The 20,143-nt window shown below is 38.9% G+C and overlaps 1 protein-coding gene across 1 annotated transcript; it reads right to left on the bottom strand.

Moving 5' to 3' along the window:
* Positions 1 to 5,189: 5,189 nt before the first annotated feature.
* LOC131546042 (taste receptor type 1 member 1-like) lies at positions 5,190 to 11,888 on the bottom strand. Its single transcript, XM_058785341.1, has 6 exons — positions 11,586 to 11,888; positions 10,743 to 11,486; positions 10,316 to 10,528; positions 8,842 to 8,962; positions 5,496 to 5,669; positions 5,190 to 5,440 (listed from the first exon to the last, which is right to left on the bottom strand). Exons 1-6 carry the CDS (start codon positions 11,853 to 11,855, stop codon positions 5,190 to 5,192), a joined length of 1,773 nt encoding a protein of 590 aa, XP_058641324.1. The 5' UTR covers positions 11,856 to 11,888.
* Positions 11,889 to 20,143: the final 8,255 nt, after the last annotated feature.

The following is a 20,143-nucleotide window of genomic DNA, read 5'->3' as shown; positions in this document are numbered from 1 at the left end:
TGACTCAGAGGAAATTACATCCTTTGACTGAGGTGAAGCTGACACTGATAAAGGATGAGTTCTGTATTTGATTTTTATTTTTTTAACCTTGTTTTTGTATGTTTTTTTTGTTTTGTTTTGTTTTGTTTTTTTTAGGAGGACGAGCTAAAGGATCAGGCCCCGTCACGGTAAAACATCCCAGAAAATAATGTAAATGGAGTCGCTAAGTTGGCAACACTGTGCATTTCCATTCTAGGCCACGGGAGAGAGACCATTGTGTGCTATGTGTCCAAAATTTGATTTATTGCCCCTCATAAAAATACCATATCAACATCAAACATATACCTAAAATGAGCAACAACTGTTTTTCCCTGTAAAACAAGTCAAGACGAGGTAGCGTGGTTAAAACAATTTAAAAACTAGTTAGACTTTGAGAAAGTTAAATAAAAAGAAGCAGAGGTGAACGTGTTCATACATCTAAAACAAAGCATCTGACACGCTAGTTAAAACAATAGCATAACAAGTTAATATAGAGTTGACTTATCTTACCATCTTCTAAAACAAACAAACAAAAAAGCATCAGAAGCGAATGTTAAGTAAGATACTTGTCAAAACCTTATAGTCTAACATTACAAATTAAAAGGTAGCTTTTGTCACAAGTTAAAGAAAATAGAGCTGACTTATCTTACCATGATGTAAAAGAAAAAATATCAGACCGTTAAGTAAGAGTATAAGATACTCGTCAACATCTTGTAACATTACAATTTAAAAGCTAGCGTTTGTTTACAAGTTAGAAAAGTTAAACAAAAGAAAAAGAGCAGACTATCTTACGCAGCCTCCGTCAGATAACCTCGCACGACCGTGTCAAATTCAGAATGAGCTTAGGAAGGCCGAGGTCAGACCATACCTACTGCCAGCCCCTAACACCGTAAGGAGAGACCGATGCAAAGATTTAAGAGAATTAATGTAATGTTTTAACATTAGAATGAACGTTATTTTGGTAACACTTTATAATAACTGCACACTATGACTCATTAGTTAATCATTAGTAAATAGTCAATTCATCATTTATAAAGCATTGTTCCAACATTAATAGGCATTAGTAAGCAGTTTATAAATACAGCTATAAATGTTTTGTTCTTGAGCATATCTATAATGTTTAATAATTGTATTTTCATACTTTATTAATGATCAGTTTATAATTTCTCAATTATTATGTTACTTACAAACCAGTTATTTAGGAGTTGTCAGCGGTTCATGAGATCATTTAGAAAGTGTAAGTAAATGATTAATAAACTATTTAAATGTACATTTATGAATCTTATTATTTATACACATGATAATAGTTGCTCAGTGTGTTAATAAATGCTTTATTAACACATATTCCTGCTGTAATTCATGATTAAGTCAGGTAGTTATAAAGCATTTAGTAGTTGCCAGCCATCTATTTTTGTGAGCTCATCTAAAGTGAGGACTATTCATACCTCGTAAAGCATTTACAAAGGAGATTTAAAGGCTCATTTATCTTCCAAACAGACAAGTTAAACAAACACAACACAGAGGGATACAGAACACAGAAATATTTTTTTCATGATGCAAAAAGGAAACTGTACAACTAAAAAGAAAAATTAAAGTGTACAGTTGGACAGTTGACTTTTTTTTTTTTTCATCTTGAAATAAATATTTCTGAGTTCTGTATCCCTCTGTGTTGTGTTTGTTTATTTTTTTCTGTTAGGAAGATAAATGAGCCTTTAAATCTCCTTTGTAATAGATATGCTTATAAATCAAGAACAAGGCATTTATAGCTGTATTTATAAACTGCTTACTAATGACTATTGATGTTGGAACAATGCTTTACAAAGGATGAACTGACTATTTACTAATGCTTACCTAATGATTCATAGCGTGCAGTTATTATAAAGTGTTACCGAAATTTTTTTGTAACCTTGGCCAGATCTGTGCCTTGCCACAATTCTGTCTCTGAGCTCTTCAGGCAGTTCCTTTGACCTCATGATTCTCATTTGCTCTGACATGCACTGTGAGCTGTAAGGTCTTATATAGACAGGTGTGTGGCTTTCCTAATCAAGTCCAATCAGTATAATCAAACACAGCTGGACTCAAATGAAGGTGTAGAACCATCTCAAGGATGGTCAGAAGAAACCTGAGTTAAATATATGAGTGTCACAGCAAAGGGTCTGAATACTTAGGACCATGTGATATTGTTTTCTTTTTTAATAAATCTGCAAATATGTCAACAATTCTGTGTTTTTCTGTCAATATGTGGTGCTGTGTGTACATTAATGAGGGAAAAAAATTTGATTTTAGCAAATGGCTGCAATATAACAAAGAGTGAAAAATTTAAGGGGGTCTGAATACTTTCCGTACCCACTGTATACTGTAATAAATGTGGGTTTGGATGGACAATAAGTGTGACATCAAGCATACAAGACTGGAAATCCAAACCTCACAAATCTATTTATCCTATCTATTGGTCAATTAGCACGTTATGGAGGGTTTGAAAATGTTCTTTTTTAGAACTCTCTGAGTACTTAATACATAATGATAATGGAGAGGTGTCACCCTGTACCCTATGGGATGCAGCTAAGGCTGTTATGCGAGGTAAACTCATAATGTGGGCATCACAGAAAAAAAAAGAAAGTAAGAAAAACATATTTTAAAGAATCTGAACATACAACTTAAAGAGTTAGAGACTAAATATGGTAGGAAAAATCATCCAACTATTTTGAAAAGGATAAAAGAAGTTAAATCGGAACTTAATATATGAACAAATACAATTAAAACTGAAATTGATAAAGCAGAGATTTTATGAAAACGGTCCAAAAGCAAAAAAGCTTATGGCTTGGAGAATAAGGAAACAGCAGGCAGAGAGGAGTGTATTTAAAATTAGAGATCCCAGAATTAAAAAGATATGTCATAAATTGGAAGAAATACAACAGGCTTTTGATAAGGAATTATATACTCAGAGAAATTATATTCACCCTGCAAGCAAACAAGGAGTTTTACACACATTAGATTTACCATCAATTGGATCAATGCAAAACAAAATATTAACTCAAAATATAACAATAGAGGAAATAAGTAAGGCTATATCAAATCTTAAAACAAATAAAGTACTAGGAATGGACGGTTTTTCTGCTGAGTGGTATAAAACATTCAAGGAACAATTGATGCCAATGATTCATGAATGCTTTAATTACACCTTACAGGAAGGTGACCCCCCCAGATCCTGGAGAGAGGCTGTAATATCTGTAATTCCAAAAGAAGGAAAAGATCTACTAGAATGTAATTCATATAGACCCATTTCAGTCCTAAATATTGATTATAGACTTTATACATCAATACTGGCTAAGCGTAATAATAAAATACGTAATGAACACACATTTAAATGGAATACATCCTCCATCAAATATCTTGGAGTTCAAATTCCTTCAGACCTATCAACTATCTGTCAGGGATCGGTTCGAGAGATGAGGCGAGGACTCAAGTGCAGGAGAAAAGTGGGTCTTTTATTAAAAAAAGAAACAAAAGATGAACAAAAACCACCCCGAGGGGGAAAACAGGCAGGCAGGCAGAGAGCTACAGCACACATAGACAAACCCACACACGATACCAAACCTCCAACATTAACAACGAAACAGCACAGGACTGCAGACACCAGGAGACTATATGGGGAGCCAAACGAGGAGGACACAGGTGAAGTAACTGAAACAATAATGAGATAACAAGGAGGGTGGGGTCAGACAATAGACAGGAAAGCACATGGCACAAACAACAAACAATAAGCCATGTGCTAACACACACAGTGACATCTGGTGGCCAACCAGGGCACACCAGCAGGGCCGTGACACAACCCCCCCTTTAAGGAGCGGATTCTAGACGCTCCACACACTAAAACTGAGAAGAGGAGAAAAAAAAAAAAATGTCTAGGAGAGCGGTGGGCCGGAGGCGGATCAGGGGGAGAGATGGTGGGCCAGGCCCATGTAGCGGCAGAGGGGGACCTGGGGACTGAGGCAGCGCCGGCGGGATGGGGACCCAGGGCAGAGCCCGCGGCCACCACAGCGGTATGTGTGGATTTGCCACCTGGGAACGGGCAATGACAGGCTCTGCCGTTTCGGGAGCCTTGTGTGCAGACACCGCCGCTTCGGGAAAATCGTGAGCGGCCACCGCCATTTCGGGAACCTTGTGAGCGGGCACCGCCGCCTCGGCAGGAACGTGAGCGGGCACCGCCGCCTCGGGAGGAACGTGTGCGGACACCGCCGCCTTGGGAGGAACGTGTGCAGACACCGCCGCCTCGGGAGGAACGTGTGCGGACACCGCCGCCTCGGGAGCCTTGTGTGCGGACACCGCCGCCTCGGGAGGCTCGTGAGCGGGCACCGCCGCCTCGGGAGGCTCGTGAGCGGGCACCGCCGCCTCGGGAGCCTTGTGTGCGGACACCGCCGCCTCGGGAGGAACGTGAGCGGAAACCGCCGCCTCGAGAGCCTTGTGAGCGGACACCGCCGCTGAGGAACGTGAGCGGGCACCGCCGCTGAGGAACGTGAGCGGGCACCGCCGCTGGAGCCTTGTGTGCGGACACCGCCGCTGGAGCCTTTGTGTGCGGACACCGCCGCTGAGGAACGTGAGCGGAAACCGCCGCCTCGAGAGTTTTGTGAGCGGACACCGCCGCCGAGGAACGTGAGTGGAAACCGCCACTGGAGGAACGTGTGCGGACACCGCCGCTGGAGCCTTGTGTGCGGACACCGCCGCCTGGAGTTTTGTGTGCGGACACCGCCGCTGAGGAACGTGAGCGAAACCGCTGCTCGAGGAACGTGCGGACACCGCCGCTGAGGAACGTGAGTGGAAACCGCCACTGGAGGAACGTGAGCGAAACCGCCGCTGAAGTTTTGTGAGCGGACACCGCCGCCTGAGGAACGTGTGCGGACACCGCCTGAGGAACGTGAGCGAAACCGCCGCTGAAGTTTTGTGAGCGGACACCGCCGCTGAGGAACGTGAGCGGAAACCGCCGCTGAGGAACGTGAGCGGACACCGCCGCTGGAGTTTTGTGTGCGGACACCGCCTGAGGAACATGTGCGGAAACCGCCGCCTGAGGAACGTGAGCGGACACCGCCGCTGGAGCCTTTTGTGAGCGGACACCGCCGCTGAGCGCGAGCAGACCACGCCGCCGCATTGACATCAGTGGGGTTCCTGCACGCTCAGATCAGCCCAGGACGCCTGGAAGCGGGCTGGAGGTATTGGGTGCGGCAGACGAGGCCTCTGACACCCTTTTGATTGCCGCTGGGGCCCTGCAGCTTCTGCAGCTTTGTCGGCCACCACTGGAGGTGCTGCAGCTCGGCGAGCACTGCCTGAGGCACTCCAGCTACCCTAGCTGGGGAACGTGCCAAGAACTCCACAAATTCCCCAAACGTCAGGTGGTCCAGCCCCTCATCCTCCACCATTTGAGGGGCTCCTCAAGGGCACTATTGAAAAGGTCCTTGAGGGCGCATCATTGTACCCCAAACCCTCTGCTGCACCACAGAACCTCAGGGCAAACTTCCTCACATCAGTGCCCTGCTGACGGAGGGAGCTCAGGGCCTGGAACTGGAGGATGCGTTGGTAGAGGGGGCTGCTGACGTTAGAGGCTGGTGGATGGTGTGAGCCCATTCTCCGCTGAGTCCTCATTTGGCTGTTTCGTTCTGTCAGGGATCGGTCGAGAGATGAGGCGAGGACTCAAGTGCAGGAGAAAAGTGGGTCTTTTATTAAAAAAAGAAACAAAAGATGAACAAAAACCACCCGAGGGGGAAAACAGGCAGGCAGGCAGGCAGGCAGAGAGCTACAGCACACATAGACAAACCCACACACGATACCAAACCTCCAACATTAACAACGAAACAGCACAGGACTGCAGACACCAGGAGACTATATGGGGAGCCAAACGAGGAGGACACAGGTGAAGTAACTGAAACAATAATGAGATAACAAGGAGGGTGGGGTCAGACAATAGACAGGAAAGCACATGGCACAAACAACAAACAATAAGCCATGTGCTAACACACACAGTGACATCTGGTGGCCAACCAGGGCACACCAGCAGGGCCGTGAGACTATCTATAAAATTAACTATTGTCCATTACAGAAATTATAAAAATAGACTTGAACAGATGGCTTCTCCTACCTTTAGACCTACATAACCTAATAGAGATAATAAAGATGAATATATTGCCACGATTACATTTTCTTTTTCAAGCTTTACCAATGGAAATACCAAAAAGGCAATTTGATGAATGGAAAAAATCTAATATCCCGTTTCATCTGGAAAAGTGGGTGACCTAGAGTGCGTTTTAACACTCTACAACTTCCTAAAGATCAGGGTGGGAGAGGTTGGCCATCGTTAGACGATTACTATAAGGCAGCACAGCTAAGACACTTGGTTTGCTGGTGTAACGATGAATATTGTACAGATATTGAAGTGGAAAGATTTTGAACAGTCACAACAGTCACAACTTGAATTACCCCTTCATGTATTACTAGGAGATGGACATTTTCAGCAGATACAGTTACATAAATTGAACTGTTTGACAAAGATTCCGTTGGAAATTTGGTATATAGAATTAAGGAATTCTAAAATTGAAAGACAAGGAAGGATACTAAGATGGGTGTAACATGACTTACAGTTTAAACCAGCAAGACTGGATCTGAGATTTAAGCAATGGAGTTTACAAAGTATAACATCCCTCTGCCTTATCTCTACCGAGAGTGGACTAGAGAGTTTCCAACAACTTTCTCATAAATATAACTTAGATAAACAAGACTTTTTCCGTTACCTTCAAGTTAGACATTATTTTAATAAAAATATAAGAGATCGTACAGATATTTGTAGACACTTATAAAAAGAAGGTCAGTAAGAAGCTTCAAGAATTCATTCCTGTTTAATGTCAAAAAAAAAAAAGAAAAACACTCAACAATGTATGTGAAACAAAAATGGGAAAAGGAAGCCAATACAACTATAACAGAAGAAGAATGGTTAACTATGTGGAGAACACAGATGACCACAACTAATTCAGTTTCATGGAGGGAATTTACTTGGAAGAATATAATAAGGTTTTTCATAATTCCAGGAATAAAAAAATTTCAAACTGGAAATCAAAAAGCTGGTGAATGCTGGAGAAAATGTGGAAATGTAATGGCTGACCATTTTCACATCTTTTGGGACTGTAATATTATTCATACTTTATGGAAGTGCTGACCCTTTCCTTAAGACAACAATCTACTAAAATTTCATCATGCTGGGGGAAATGGTTGAGAAGAGGAGAAAAGATTTAATTTAACCTATGTACCTATTAACCTTATGTTTTTTATTTTTATTTATTTTTTCTTCTCCTCTTGTCTCTCTCTGTTATGTCGTTTATGTTATGTTATGTACGATCTCTACTTTACCTACATGTTTCTTTAAGACTGTGGCAACATAATAGTGAAGAATCTAAGCCACCAACAGTTCAAGAGTTAAGATTACTCTATCAACACTCTGACCTTGAGCAACAAATCTAACCACATACAGTTCTTATAAGCTAATGTTTACAAGGTAAGTAGAGAGTCAAATAATGTATTTATCTGTCAAATGTCTACAATTGTGCTTTAAAAACACAAGCATTCTCCAACTAAAGTGAACTGCAATTCCTTTGGATGGATTGACTTTAAATGTTAGACTTTACATGCGTCTTTGTTGTTGTCTATGTCCTACTAATGGTTTGGGTGTAATTCTGAATAGATGTTTGAAAGTATGCAGCAGTGTTCTTTTGTGGTTGGAAAGTTATGATGAAAGATTTTGGTATGAAATAACTGAAGAGAATTCCATATATACTAGATATCTGGGCCATTGCATTCAGAAGCATGATGTACTTGCTTTTGACAGAGAGATATGCTGTGAAATATACAATCCAGCTCAGATAGTACAAAATTAAACAGAAGGTTATTGACTTGGCCTCATTGTAATTTTTAGGCAAATCTCTTCCCATGTAAGAAAATATGAGACACAGGAGACCAAGAAACCAACTTATAAACACGACTATGGTGAAGGTTATTGCGTTTCCCATTTCACACATGAGCATAATTTGGTCTTTAAAAGTCCAGGAGTCAGCAATGGGTTTGTCAGGAGAGACAGTCATCCATATCACACAAGTAATGAAATGAATGAAAGAAGAAAATGCAATGAAGAGCCACTGTCCGTTGTGCTTTACCCAAAGGCTGTGCACCTTAGGAAACTGAGCAGCCATTTTAAAAACACAAATAATTTGAAAGGAACGGACAGTCAAACAGGAAATACAGATAGTGAAGAAAAATGCAAATATGGCATTTCTCAGGAGGCAAAATACAAATGTGGGTTTTCCAAAGAAAAAGAACACACTTATGCTAGACATAATCAAACACATTAACATGAGGAGACACATGCTGCCTCCAGCAGACTTTACCACAGGCGTGTTGAAGTTGTAGGCAAAAAGGTAAAGTATGGCAATAAGGAGAATAATTAGGAATGTGGCAGAAAACACGACAATGACAGAGGATATTTCTGCAAACTCAAGATAGACAACAATACGTTTTTTACATGCCGTACTGCCCTCATCAGACCATTCACTTTCTAAACAGGGAAAACACGTATAGGGGTCCCCTGAAAAAAAAAAATAATACAATAATATGAATGTTAAGTAATACAATTTTAACCAAGAGCCATGATAATATTAAATACATGTGGGAAAATATGTAGTTTTCACATTTCAAAAAGTATCCTAATTCCAGTAAAGTATTGGTGATAGAATTGATTGAAGATGCTTAAATACCAAGGTATCATTGAGCGCCACCTAAGGTACTTACGAGAATAATCCACATAGCTGTTACGTGGGCATTTTTTACAAGTAAAACAGCAACTATGAAAACCTTCTGGTTGCCTTGAATATCCTGGCTTACACTCAAGAGAGCAGTTTGAGAAAGGAACCTTCAAGGAATGGAAAATATGTTATGATAAGATCAGTGTTCTCAAACAATTAACACAGCCTGAACACTATGTAATTTCCATAAATGGACTGAAAATTAAAAAAAAATACAAATTACATAAACACTACACACAAATTTATGAGCTGCTATCAAATCAGCTAACAGACAACTAAACTAAAGCCATCTTCATTATTCTACTGGCATCAAATTGATATCTTATGCATGAGTAAGGAATTTACTTTGCATTTGCTTTGCATAAAGGGCATTATCTGAGATAACAAGATCAAATATAATAAATGAGAGGAAAAGGCAGAGAATGAGAATAGGTGGAGTGAGTTGAGTAAGGTAAGACTTTATTTTAAGGACCAGTTGTCACAATTAACTAGTTGCTTATTAACATGCATATAGCATATTGATTGTTTATTAGTACTTGTAAAGCACATATTAATGTCTTATTCTGCATGACCATATTCTACATCCCTAATCCTACCCCATACCCCATGGACCAGTGTCGAATTCATCATGCAGCTTTGGTTAGAAAAAATCACGTACATTTTGTGATGATCTTGCTTCCACCATTTCTGGATCCATTTGTGAGATTTCTCTTCCTGGAGATAGAGGATGTTCGACCACAAACTTTATGAAAAAGTAACTCTTCTCCAAGTAACAGAAGAGGCCTGCAGAGATATTGATGCATATGCATGCCAGGAATGAATTTTAAGTGAATTCACCCTGTCCTTCCTTTAGATCCATAGCTAACACACATAGATCAAGACAAACACATGGGGAGGGGTGGGGGGGGGATGTTGGGAATCGGTCACTCTTTACTTTAAGTTCAAATTCTCGCCATTAACAAACAATTAACTTTGACTTTTGCCTCAATAAACTCATAATGTGCTGCTTATTAATATTTAGTAAGGTAGTTGTTAAGTTTAGGTATTGGGTAGGATTAGGGATGTAGCATATGGTCATGCAGAATATGTGCTTTATAAGCACTAATAAACAGCCAATATGTTAATAATAGGCATGCTAATAAGCAACTAGTTAATAATGAGAATTGGTCCCTATACAAAAGTGTTACCAAAAATTCTCTATTGTGTCAACTTTATGATAAGTGGGCTTTTTCAATATACATATGTATGAATATGTTATCTACTGAGAAAGTTTTGACATCAATATTTGCTTTTTGAGTTAGCTGAATAATTAGTATGAATCGTTTTGCTAGACAGCTGTGTTAACTGTTTTGAGAGTATTTTCAAATGTAGAAATATATGAAACAGGTTGAGAAAAACTGTAATCTACAAAGGTAAATGTCTAGATAAAAGCTCACCAAAAATAAATAAGTACGACTTACAGAATCATTGGTAAGCCAGGGCAAGCGAGAGTTGTCAATGGTAAAAGTAGTTTTTGGGTATGTGTCATATGTGCCCACCATCTCAAACTGAGGAGGATTCACGTCAGTGTGCCAGTGCACAACTGCATAACTGATGATTGGATCATAATTTTCATCGTATTTCACCTGGCGGTTGTTAAGTGGAAAATCCAGCTTCTTAATTTCTCTCATAAGCTATGGTGAAGTGTGTTCAAATAAAAAAGACAAAAAACTAATAAATAATAATAATAATAATAATATAACATGCATAGCATAAATATTATTTATTAATTTATTAATCTATTTAATAATAATAGTATAAATGATGATATAATATAATTATTAATTATCTAATTAATCAAAACATTGCAATATCTTTTAATTAATTAATTACAATTTATTCACTTACCATGTACGGCTTGGCCTTTGTGTTTTTTGGGCATACATTCTTGTCACACTGCAGAACATTATGTAATGCATGAGCTATGGTATATATGGCAGCATAGATGGTGAAGGAGAATGAGGGATTCTCGTTTATTATCTCTTCTGCGGTCAACAATGGGCAGTAATCACAAACTTGATTACATGCCTTACTCTTACTCTGGACGTTACTCTCAGTGCTATAGGCATTAATTGTTCTCCTGTCTTTATAGACAAAGTCATCAAATCCAGGCAAAGACAACAATCTCTCCGTAATGCCAATGACTGTGCCAATTTTCCCAATTCCTGGCTCTCTTGGAAGCTGTTGATTCATAGCCCAGGTTTCACTCGCAATCCATACTTTGTTTCGGATGTTGTTCGCTATGGCTGTTTTGATTATGTTTACTGCATATTGTGGCACAGCAAAAACAACAATGACATTGATGTTGAGCATATCAATCTTTTTTAGCGTTTGACTATAGTTTGCATTTAGGCTCAGACCCTCTTGATAGGCCAAACAAATGCCAGTATTGCTGATATACTTGTTAAACAGCTTTAGTCCATCTGAACTGTAATTGTCTTGGCTACCAAGAAAGGCAACCCAGTTCCATCCAAACCACCGTATGATGTGAATAATCATCTCTATCATGTCTTTGTTGCTAGGAACTGTTCTTACAAATGTGGGATACTGAAGTTTATTGCTTAATGCATAGCTAGAAGCTCCATAATTCACCTTTGAAAGAGAAGAAAACACTATATTATAAACAATTCATTTACTGTAGCATTATATAATAACTTGGTATTTTGTTTTGTAAAAAGAAATTAAATTTACCATTGGTATAAAGCCCATTGTAATCAGTGGTGCAATTGTAATAGTCCTTGTGCTTCCGTATGGCCCTGTTAAAGCAATCACTTTAGGCTGATAGTTGTTGAATTTTTCTTTAGGTTTTATTGAGCCATTCTTTGAGATAAAAGTTAAAATTGAACGGAAGTTCTTTGTATTAGAACAATGGTCAAAAATTTCATAGCCCAGAGAAACATTGGGTAGAAGGATGGTAGAGTTATTAATTTCCTCAATAGTAAACCTCATCACTTGCAACATCTGATAGCCAGATGCAGAGGTACTGTGCCTAAAAAACACCAATGAGGAAGTTAATATCATGTAATTGAATATTCAGTTTAGAAATATTAAATGCTTTTTTGATTTAAAATACTGCATAGCGATAACCCTAGACTGGTAAAAGGTCTTTGCTTACCTGAAACATTCAGTGTTCTCCGGGGTGAAAAGGGGTGTCACTTGGTCAATTTCATGTAAAGCAAAAAGGCCACCCAATAAATAATCTCCCTCCAAGCTGAAGTCAGACGTGGAATGTGGCCAAGTAATTTTGTAAAAGGAGCAACTTTTAAAACACAAAAGGAAAACGCAAATTCTTATGAGAAGCATGGTTTAAGATGAACCGCTGGTCATGAAACAGGTATGTGCAGTGACTAGCCATTTGAGAGAAGTGAGACTCATATAGTACTCTTAATTTGCTTAAAACACATCTCTATTTGCTTAAACCACTCTATTCACTGATTCAAATGTCTATTTCCATATCTAAACTCACAAAGCATATGTTATTAATTAGAGCATTACACCACAAACATCTCCTCATACATAAATTTACAAATTAAATCAAACTCTTGTGAAACAAACTGTAACCTTCTGAGCTCTCAGCAGTGGTTTTATAGTTGGATTAGAGTCACATAGGTTTCTCAATTCAGAGATGGTGAGGAAATAAAAAAAGAGCAATGTGTATACATTATGAGATTTTATGAGAGTTAATGTGATTACTGTGGTGTTACATCACATTTTGAGCATAAAAAAGCAGTTAATGCCCTCCCTTAAGGCTGAAAATGCTGAAAACATCAGTTCATACATTTCCAATGGGAAATCAAAACAGCAACACAATCTGTTGTTTCATAAAATCCTACTGAATTAGGGAAACAGTGACCTTAAAACAGGAAGGTTATTCGCATATATTTTACATTTACATTCAATTTGCTTAACCCAGTTCCTGCATCAATTTAAATGTTTTTGCATATCTGACAATAATATAGATACAGTATGTCACACAAGTCTCACATTATACATCCAGTGTCACTTACTGACACAGATTTCTAAGAAAGGATATTCTGCACAGGAACCAGATTTTCCATAATGTATTATAATGCAGTTTTAATACTATAGACACTATGAATGCAAATTGATAGCTTACAAATAACATTAACTTTCTAGAAAGTCTATGAGTATGAAAATAGTCATATCTCTCCTCGTATCATTATTAAGGATGCACTTATGCTTGTTAATGAGCTTTTGCAACATAGAAGAAAAAAAAACCCCATGAACAGAAAACAAATCATTCATGGCATCAAACACACACACACACACACACACACACACACATATTTACACCATGAGGATAGCTGATAGTCCAGTGCTTAATTTGTCATTTGCGCCTTGAAATAAAACTGCTTAAAGGCACATTCAGTGGGGGACATTGTTTGGTGCTGGTTTGGTGTAAAAACTAATTACACAATAATAAATTGTGTTTTTATGAACAGTCATCTGAATTGTGTTATCTATAGGCAAGGCAAGTTTATTTATATAGCACATTTCATACACAATGGTAATTCAAAGTGCTTCACATAAAAGGAAGTAAGGAATCAAATAAAACCAGAAATTTAAAAACGTTTAAAATGATTTAAAAATGTATTTAAAATGAATTTAGAACAGTTAGAAATAAAAATTATTATACATAAAATACAGTGCAATCAATTCGAACGTAGCACAGTGCTCATTCAACAAATGCACAGCTAAACAGGTGAGTTTTGAGTCTGGATTTAAATGTGGCTAATGTTTTAGCACATCTGATCTCTTCTGGTATTTCTAACTGACTCGATCCTAATGATCTGAGTGGTCTGTTAGGTTTATATTCAGTGGAGCATATCTGCAATGTATTTAGGTCCTAGGCCATTGAATGATTTATAAACGAGTAAAAGTACTAATCAATCCTAAATGTAACTGGAAGCCAGTGTAAGGACCTGAGGACTGGTGTGATATGCTCAGATTTTCTGGTTCTAGTCAGAATCCTGGCAGCAGCGTTCTGGATGAGCTGCAGCTCTCTAATGGGGTGTTTCTCAAACGGAAGGCTGGATCCTACCGAGGCTGCGTCCTTCCTAGTTCAGTCCTTCAGAGTCTTGTAGGCTAGACTCCTCATCGGCATATAAACGCTAGAATGAGACGCTCTAGTAAGTGTGCGTGGCTACATCACATATGTTATCGCCCTCACCTTCACGGCACAAAAACACTAATAAAACTTAGTTTTGAAAAAAAAAACTTTGTATTACAAATCTTTATATTATTTGGCTTTCTATTAATGCAATACAGTGAAAAACCACCATCTATGATCTCCCTGTAGCATAAATTATTGGCAGTTTAGCGTTTAGTAAGTAATTTACACCAAAACAAAAGATAACATCTATCCTTTCATGTCCGAAAACATTATTTTTGTCTTAGATTTCATGAAAAACGAGTCAGTACTGAGCTCGTCTGAATTTATTGTCAGTTTATTTTCATGAAATGGAATGGGTACAAAGGATTGTGGGTGATTGAAGGTTGCGGAGGATACATCCCATGCATCCTTCAAATTCAGCTGAAAGAAGGACGCGAAACGAAGGCTGTCTTCCAAGGATCCTCCCAATTGAGATGGCCTTCAGCGACGTTTGATGACGTGGCAGCCGAGATATGCAACCTTTGTAGGATGCAGCCTTCCGTTTGAGAAACACCCATGGTCTTCTTGGGAAGGCCAGTGAGGAGACCATTACAATAATCCACCCTGCTGGTGATAAAGGCATGAACAAGTTTCTCCAATTCTGGACTGGAAACAAAACATCTAATGCTTGCAATGGTTTTGAAATGATAGTAATTGAGTAATTAAGTGAGTAATTTTGAGTAATTACTTGAGTAATGATGTCTGAATAATACTGTATGTCAGTTAAATCTAAATTAAATTTGACATCTGCATATAAATGCGGGATTCATTCTTGAAATTGCAGTGGACAGGACAAAAATATGATATGTCAAACTAGGTTTGTATTAAACCTAGAGATGATAGTATGCTGATTTAGTTACTGCTTTGACATGAATACTGAAACTAAGGTCTGTCTCCAGAAACACCCCAAGATTTTTGACTTGATTTTTAGTTGTTTGACCCCTAGAGTCAAGGTATGCGTTCACCTTGAGAACTTCATCTTTGTTTCCAAATGCAATGACTTCAGTTTTCTCCTTGTTTAACCCTCTAGGGTCGACAAACGCGTATACGCATTTTGAGACAGATTTTCCTGATAAGGCCGAAATGAGCTTGAATTACTCTGCAATTTTTGAAGAAAGCTCTGGCACATCCAACTGTTAATTTCATCAATGCATTGGCAGAGGGAGTCAATGGGGCTATAGTCATTTGGAGATAAGGCTAGGTAAATCTGGGTATCATCAGCATAGCTGTCATAGGCAATTTGGTTCTTTCTCATTATTTGACTTAGTGGGAGCATATACAGGCTAAACAAGAGCTGTGCAAGAATTTAGCCTTGTGGGACTCTGCATGTCATGGACGTCCACTTAGACTTGTGCTCTCCTATACTCACATAATAACCTGTCCCTTCTAAGAATGACCTGAACCATTTGAGTACCATTCCAGAAAGCCTGACCCAGTTTTCCAGTCTCTCTAGAAGTATGAAGATATGAACAATAGGTCAAACTTTATATTAGGTGTCTTTATCTAATATGTTCTTATGTTAAAGATTAATTGTTATTAAATGTAATTTTTGTGTTCCTGTATTGCAAAACAGTTTTGCTGCTATAGATGTGTGATACAGTTAAAAATAGGGACATTATTTGTGATATAGTTAGGTAAGAGTGGTTTAAGGGGTAGGGTCAAGTTTAATACCAGGATTACAGTTTATCTGGACAAAGTCCACTCTAGTATTACTTTATTATACGTAGTTAAGTATTAACATTGTGAATGACTCTATTTTTCACAATTGACCTAGACTTACTGTCACTGTATGATCAAATTTGTGACCAACTGTACAAAAATGTTTACTCAAAACTATCTGACATACAGTAATCCACTATTGAAAATAAGACATCTTACTGAGAATAATACACAGATGTCAGTCACCGGTGACGGAAACCATGAACCAGAGAAAGAGTTCAAAGAGGGCAGGGTTTTTTTTTTTGTTTTTTTTAAATAAATATTCAGTGAAGAAAAAGTTAGTTTAGTGCATGTAGGTATATGTATGGAAACGTACTCGGTTACTGTCGTAACCTCGTTCCCTGAGATACGGAACGAGTACTGTGTCTTGATAAAGACGCATATGGGAAAAGCCTTTTTTCTCCTGAACTGAAGCCTTATTCAATCACGCAGTGAAACTGCACGACTATTGGTTTGTGCAGTGTATAAAAGACAAACCAATGGGTCGGCAGCGGAGCTGCACGAGCCTATGGCGACGAAGCCCGCCAGAATGGGCGGAGCCATCTGGCCATATAAGCGTCCGTTTCGCCATAGGATCCTCAGGTTACTTCGACTGAAGCGACGACTGAGTCGTGCAGCTACCTAGCACGGCAAAGTACGCAGTACTCGTTCCATATCTCAGGGAACCAAGGTTACGACAGTAACCGAGTACTGAAGTGTCGTCCGCCTCAGTTCAAAGAACAAAACGCAGTGCCAGAGTTTGATTCCAGAGTAGGTTTTATTTTCTAATGGGATAAAACCTGAAAACTCGTTTGAAAAGGAGTTCTCTCGAGAACTTGTCGTCTCTCGTATATATACTCAAAAAATTAACAGAAGGGAGGGGGTCTCTATACATTGAACCCCACGTGTACCATCCTATATTTTACTAGTGTACATAATTCTATCTGTCCCATAGGAGAGAAGACCATCCTGACTTTGTTATGGTAAAGGGGAAAAAAGCCCCCTCCTCATTTCTTCCAGATGTGCTTTGCCACGTACACACTTTGACAAAAAGGCCTTCAGAACATATTGGTAGATTCAATAGATACATTTTTGGCAAAATTCACCTTGATTAAGTCTAAATAATTCTGATTAATATCAATAAAAATCTTCTACATTCCTCCCTTTGAGACTTCATTAAGTCTCACAATTTGTTTACGTCTACCCAGAGTGCTACGTCATAATTCAGTCCTTTCAGCTAACACTATCTAGTGACTAAGTCACGCAGGTTTACCATCAACGACTAAATGATGCGGCAGCACTCTGGCGGAGAATCAGAACCAAACGTCTCTCTCCACTTTTAATTAGAAGAGAGTAAAAGATTCTGTCTCCTTTCCCCCTTTATAGTAAAATACAATGTTAAAAGCATGAGCGTGCGATTGGTTCAGCGCTTGCCTGTGGTTGTCACAGTTATGTATATCAAACACATAAAAATACTTAAAAACACATTCAAAACATAATACATTGAATATTCCAAGAAACAATAGTTCGGATCCGTTGATCTTCAACCCAGATACTTTGCGCATCGTAGAGGGCCATCCTTGGGCAGAGGTTAGGCTAGCACTTACACCCAGGATATGGCTCATCCTTATATCTCTTTTTCATAGTCATCAGAGTCGCTGGATCCATCAGCCGAAGTTTGCTCATTTAAGATCAGCTTGTTTAGCAATCCTTCATAATACTCATCCAAGTTTCTTTCTGTGATTATGCGTTGGTTGTTTGGGACTTTTATCATCTCCATTTGTTTCACAGTAGCATTGACGACCAATGTTCTTAGTATCGGTAACACACAACAAAATAATAAACCTCCTATCATTACGGCAACTCCTAAAAACATTCCCAGTTTAGCAAACCATGCTCCCCAAGCTCCCAACCTTAGATCAAACCAATCCCACATTTTCCCGTCTGTCCCAGCATTAGTTTTAAGTTCAACTCTTAAATTTTTCAATTTGGTCATTACTTCTGTGAATGCTCCTTCTGGAGCAGTGTCATTTGGTATAAAAGTACAGCATTGATCCCCAAACATAACACAGACTCCTCCCTTTTCAGCTAGCAAATAGTCCAAAGCTATTCTGTTTTGCCATGTCATTCGGCTTGTTGCATCTAATTGTTCTCCTAAAAGTGATAAGGCGTCATCGGTGTAATTAATAAATCTTTGCTGGTTGTAATATATATAATTGATCCATTCTGTATTTTTATTTTGCGCAATCCAAATGAATATTGATTCAAATCCTGATTTAACTTCGTCTCTTGCTTTAAATTCATAAGGTATACCTCTCGGTTGACCAATTGAATCTATATAAACTGCAGGGTCTTTTTCATAAGCTCTTCTCGATCTAGATTTCTCTTCCTTTGTTTCCCCTTCGTCTAAAGAGATGTGACTCATTTTATGTGTCAACATAACCCTAGTGCATAATCCTGACCATTTTTCTGGCAATGTTGTCAAAAGGCCATATTCTAATCCACACATCCACCATATGTCTGCCAGTGGAATATCAATGTCATCAAATATAGGTGGTGGGCCCTCTTTTACCACTAAATAGTCAACTGTGCATCGCGGTATTTGCCATATTTTGCTACACTTTCCTTTAAATCTTCCTACGTCAACATTTCCCTTTTTCTCATAACATTCAAATTCCTGATCTGCCATTAATTGTATTCTTCCTTGCGGCTTTTGTACTTTTGTTTCTTGTATAATAGGCCATTTACGGCACGCTCACATTGCAATTCAGTAGCTTCTCTGTAAATCGTTAGGATTGGAGAAACTGGCACCAATATGGGCAAAATGCCATTTTTTGGGTACAGTTTCTAAAGACATTTATCGCTTTACCTCTTTCAATAAAACATTTACCTCCCATTTTTAATACATCTAAGCCCATTACGTTTGACAGTCCTGGACATGTCTTAAACCATTCGTCATGAAATATTTTGCAACTAGAACTGTGTATAGGTATTGGTACAATATATAAAGTCGGTCTCGCTTCAAGGCAAACTATGCAGTTTTCCCATTCTTCTTTTTCGGCTGTGTAATTCACCCATTCATACCAACTATTATCTTCTGCCTTTTCCCATAATATATCTGAATTGCCTTTAATAGTGATGTTATAATTGTCATCTGCAATGTGTCTATTTTGTCTAGATATTTTTTCCTCCTCAACCTGTGCTTGTTCATTTTGGATTAAGTTAAAGTCACTGCTAGATTCATTTGAAGGCTGAAAAGTCAATTCTTGGGAAGTCTGGTTGCTGTTGGTTACCTCTTGTGTTTGTACCTGAAGGGAAGTCTGATTGCTCTCTGTTGGTGGAGCTTGGATTTGCATTTGTTGAGAAGTTTGGTTGTTTTCTATTATTGGAGCTTGGGGTTGCATTTGGAGAGAAGTCTGGTTGTTTTCTATGGGTTGAGCTTGGAGTTGCATTATTAGATACATTAAGCGTAAGAGGATCTCCAAACACATTGTCTGTTTCGTTCCCTTCCCTCTCCTGTTCCTCTGACAGGACGACTGGAACTCCTTGTGAAACCTTTTCTGTGCTGTCTTTTGTTTGCACTTCATCCTGTGTTTCTGGTTCCTCCTTGTCACTCTCTGTTGCATTGTCCACCTGTCTGTTTTCCTCCCTTTCTGTCTTTCTCTTGGGAACTCTCGTGCAGTGGTTTAGATGATACCAAGTTGTACTGCCCTCCACTTGCACTGCTGTCGGAGTTGCTCTCACCACTGTGTACGGGCCTTCTCTCCTTGGCTCATTCCATTTCCTTCGGAACACCCTCAGATATACTTGGTCACCTGGGACAACTGGACACGTTGTCTCCGTTTCCTCGCTGGGCTCCTTTCTTTTTTCCTGTAAATAGATAGCTTTATGTATGGCAGTTAGTTTCTTCATATATGAACGAAGTTCCATTTGTAACTGCTCTAGAGGTGGTCCTTTGTAGGGACCTCTACAATGTGGCACTGGCATAGGCCGACCTGTAAGCATTTCATGAGGTGTTAAATGCGTGGTGCGGTTAGTTTGCATGCGATAGCTCATTAGTGCTAGAGGCAAAGCATCAATCCAATTAAGTTTAGTACTTTCACATATTTTGTTTATTTTGGCCTTGATAATTCCATTCATTTTCTCTACCTGTCCTTGACTTTGAGGATGGTAAATGCAACCTAGTCTTTGTTTTATTCTCAATTGTTGCAACACTTGTTTTACAGTTTTTGAATGAAAGCGAACCATTATCTGAACTTATTTCTGATGGTATCCCAAATCTAGGAATTACTTCTCTTGTTAGAAATTTGATTACTGTCCCTGCTCCTAAATCTGCTGACGGTACTGCCTCCACCCATTTGCTAAATCTGTCAACGAT

The sequence above is a fragment of the Onychostoma macrolepis genome, chromosome 08 (genome assembly GCF_012432095.1).
Source record: "Onychostoma macrolepis isolate SWU-2019 chromosome 08, ASM1243209v1, whole genome shotgun sequence".
Lineage (NCBI taxonomy): Eukaryota > Metazoa > Chordata > Actinopteri > Cypriniformes > Cyprinidae > Onychostoma > Onychostoma macrolepis.
The sequence above is the reverse complement of the archived record's forward strand: the minus strand, read 5'-3'. Positions and strand labels throughout refer to the sequence as shown.

Coding starts and splice junctions, on each gene's coding strand:
- LOC131546042 (XM_058785341.1), bottom strand. CDS start 11,855: ATGTTGCAAGTGATGAGGTTTACTATTGAGGAAATTAATAACTCTACC. Junction 8,963..10,315: donor CCTGGCTTACCAATGATTCT/GTAAGTCGTACT, acceptor CATTCCTTGAAG/GTTCCTTTCTCAAACTGCTC. Junction 5,670..8,841: donor CAGCTATGTGGATTATTCTC/GTAAGTACCTTA, acceptor GATCCCTGACAG/AACGAAACAGCCAAATGAGG.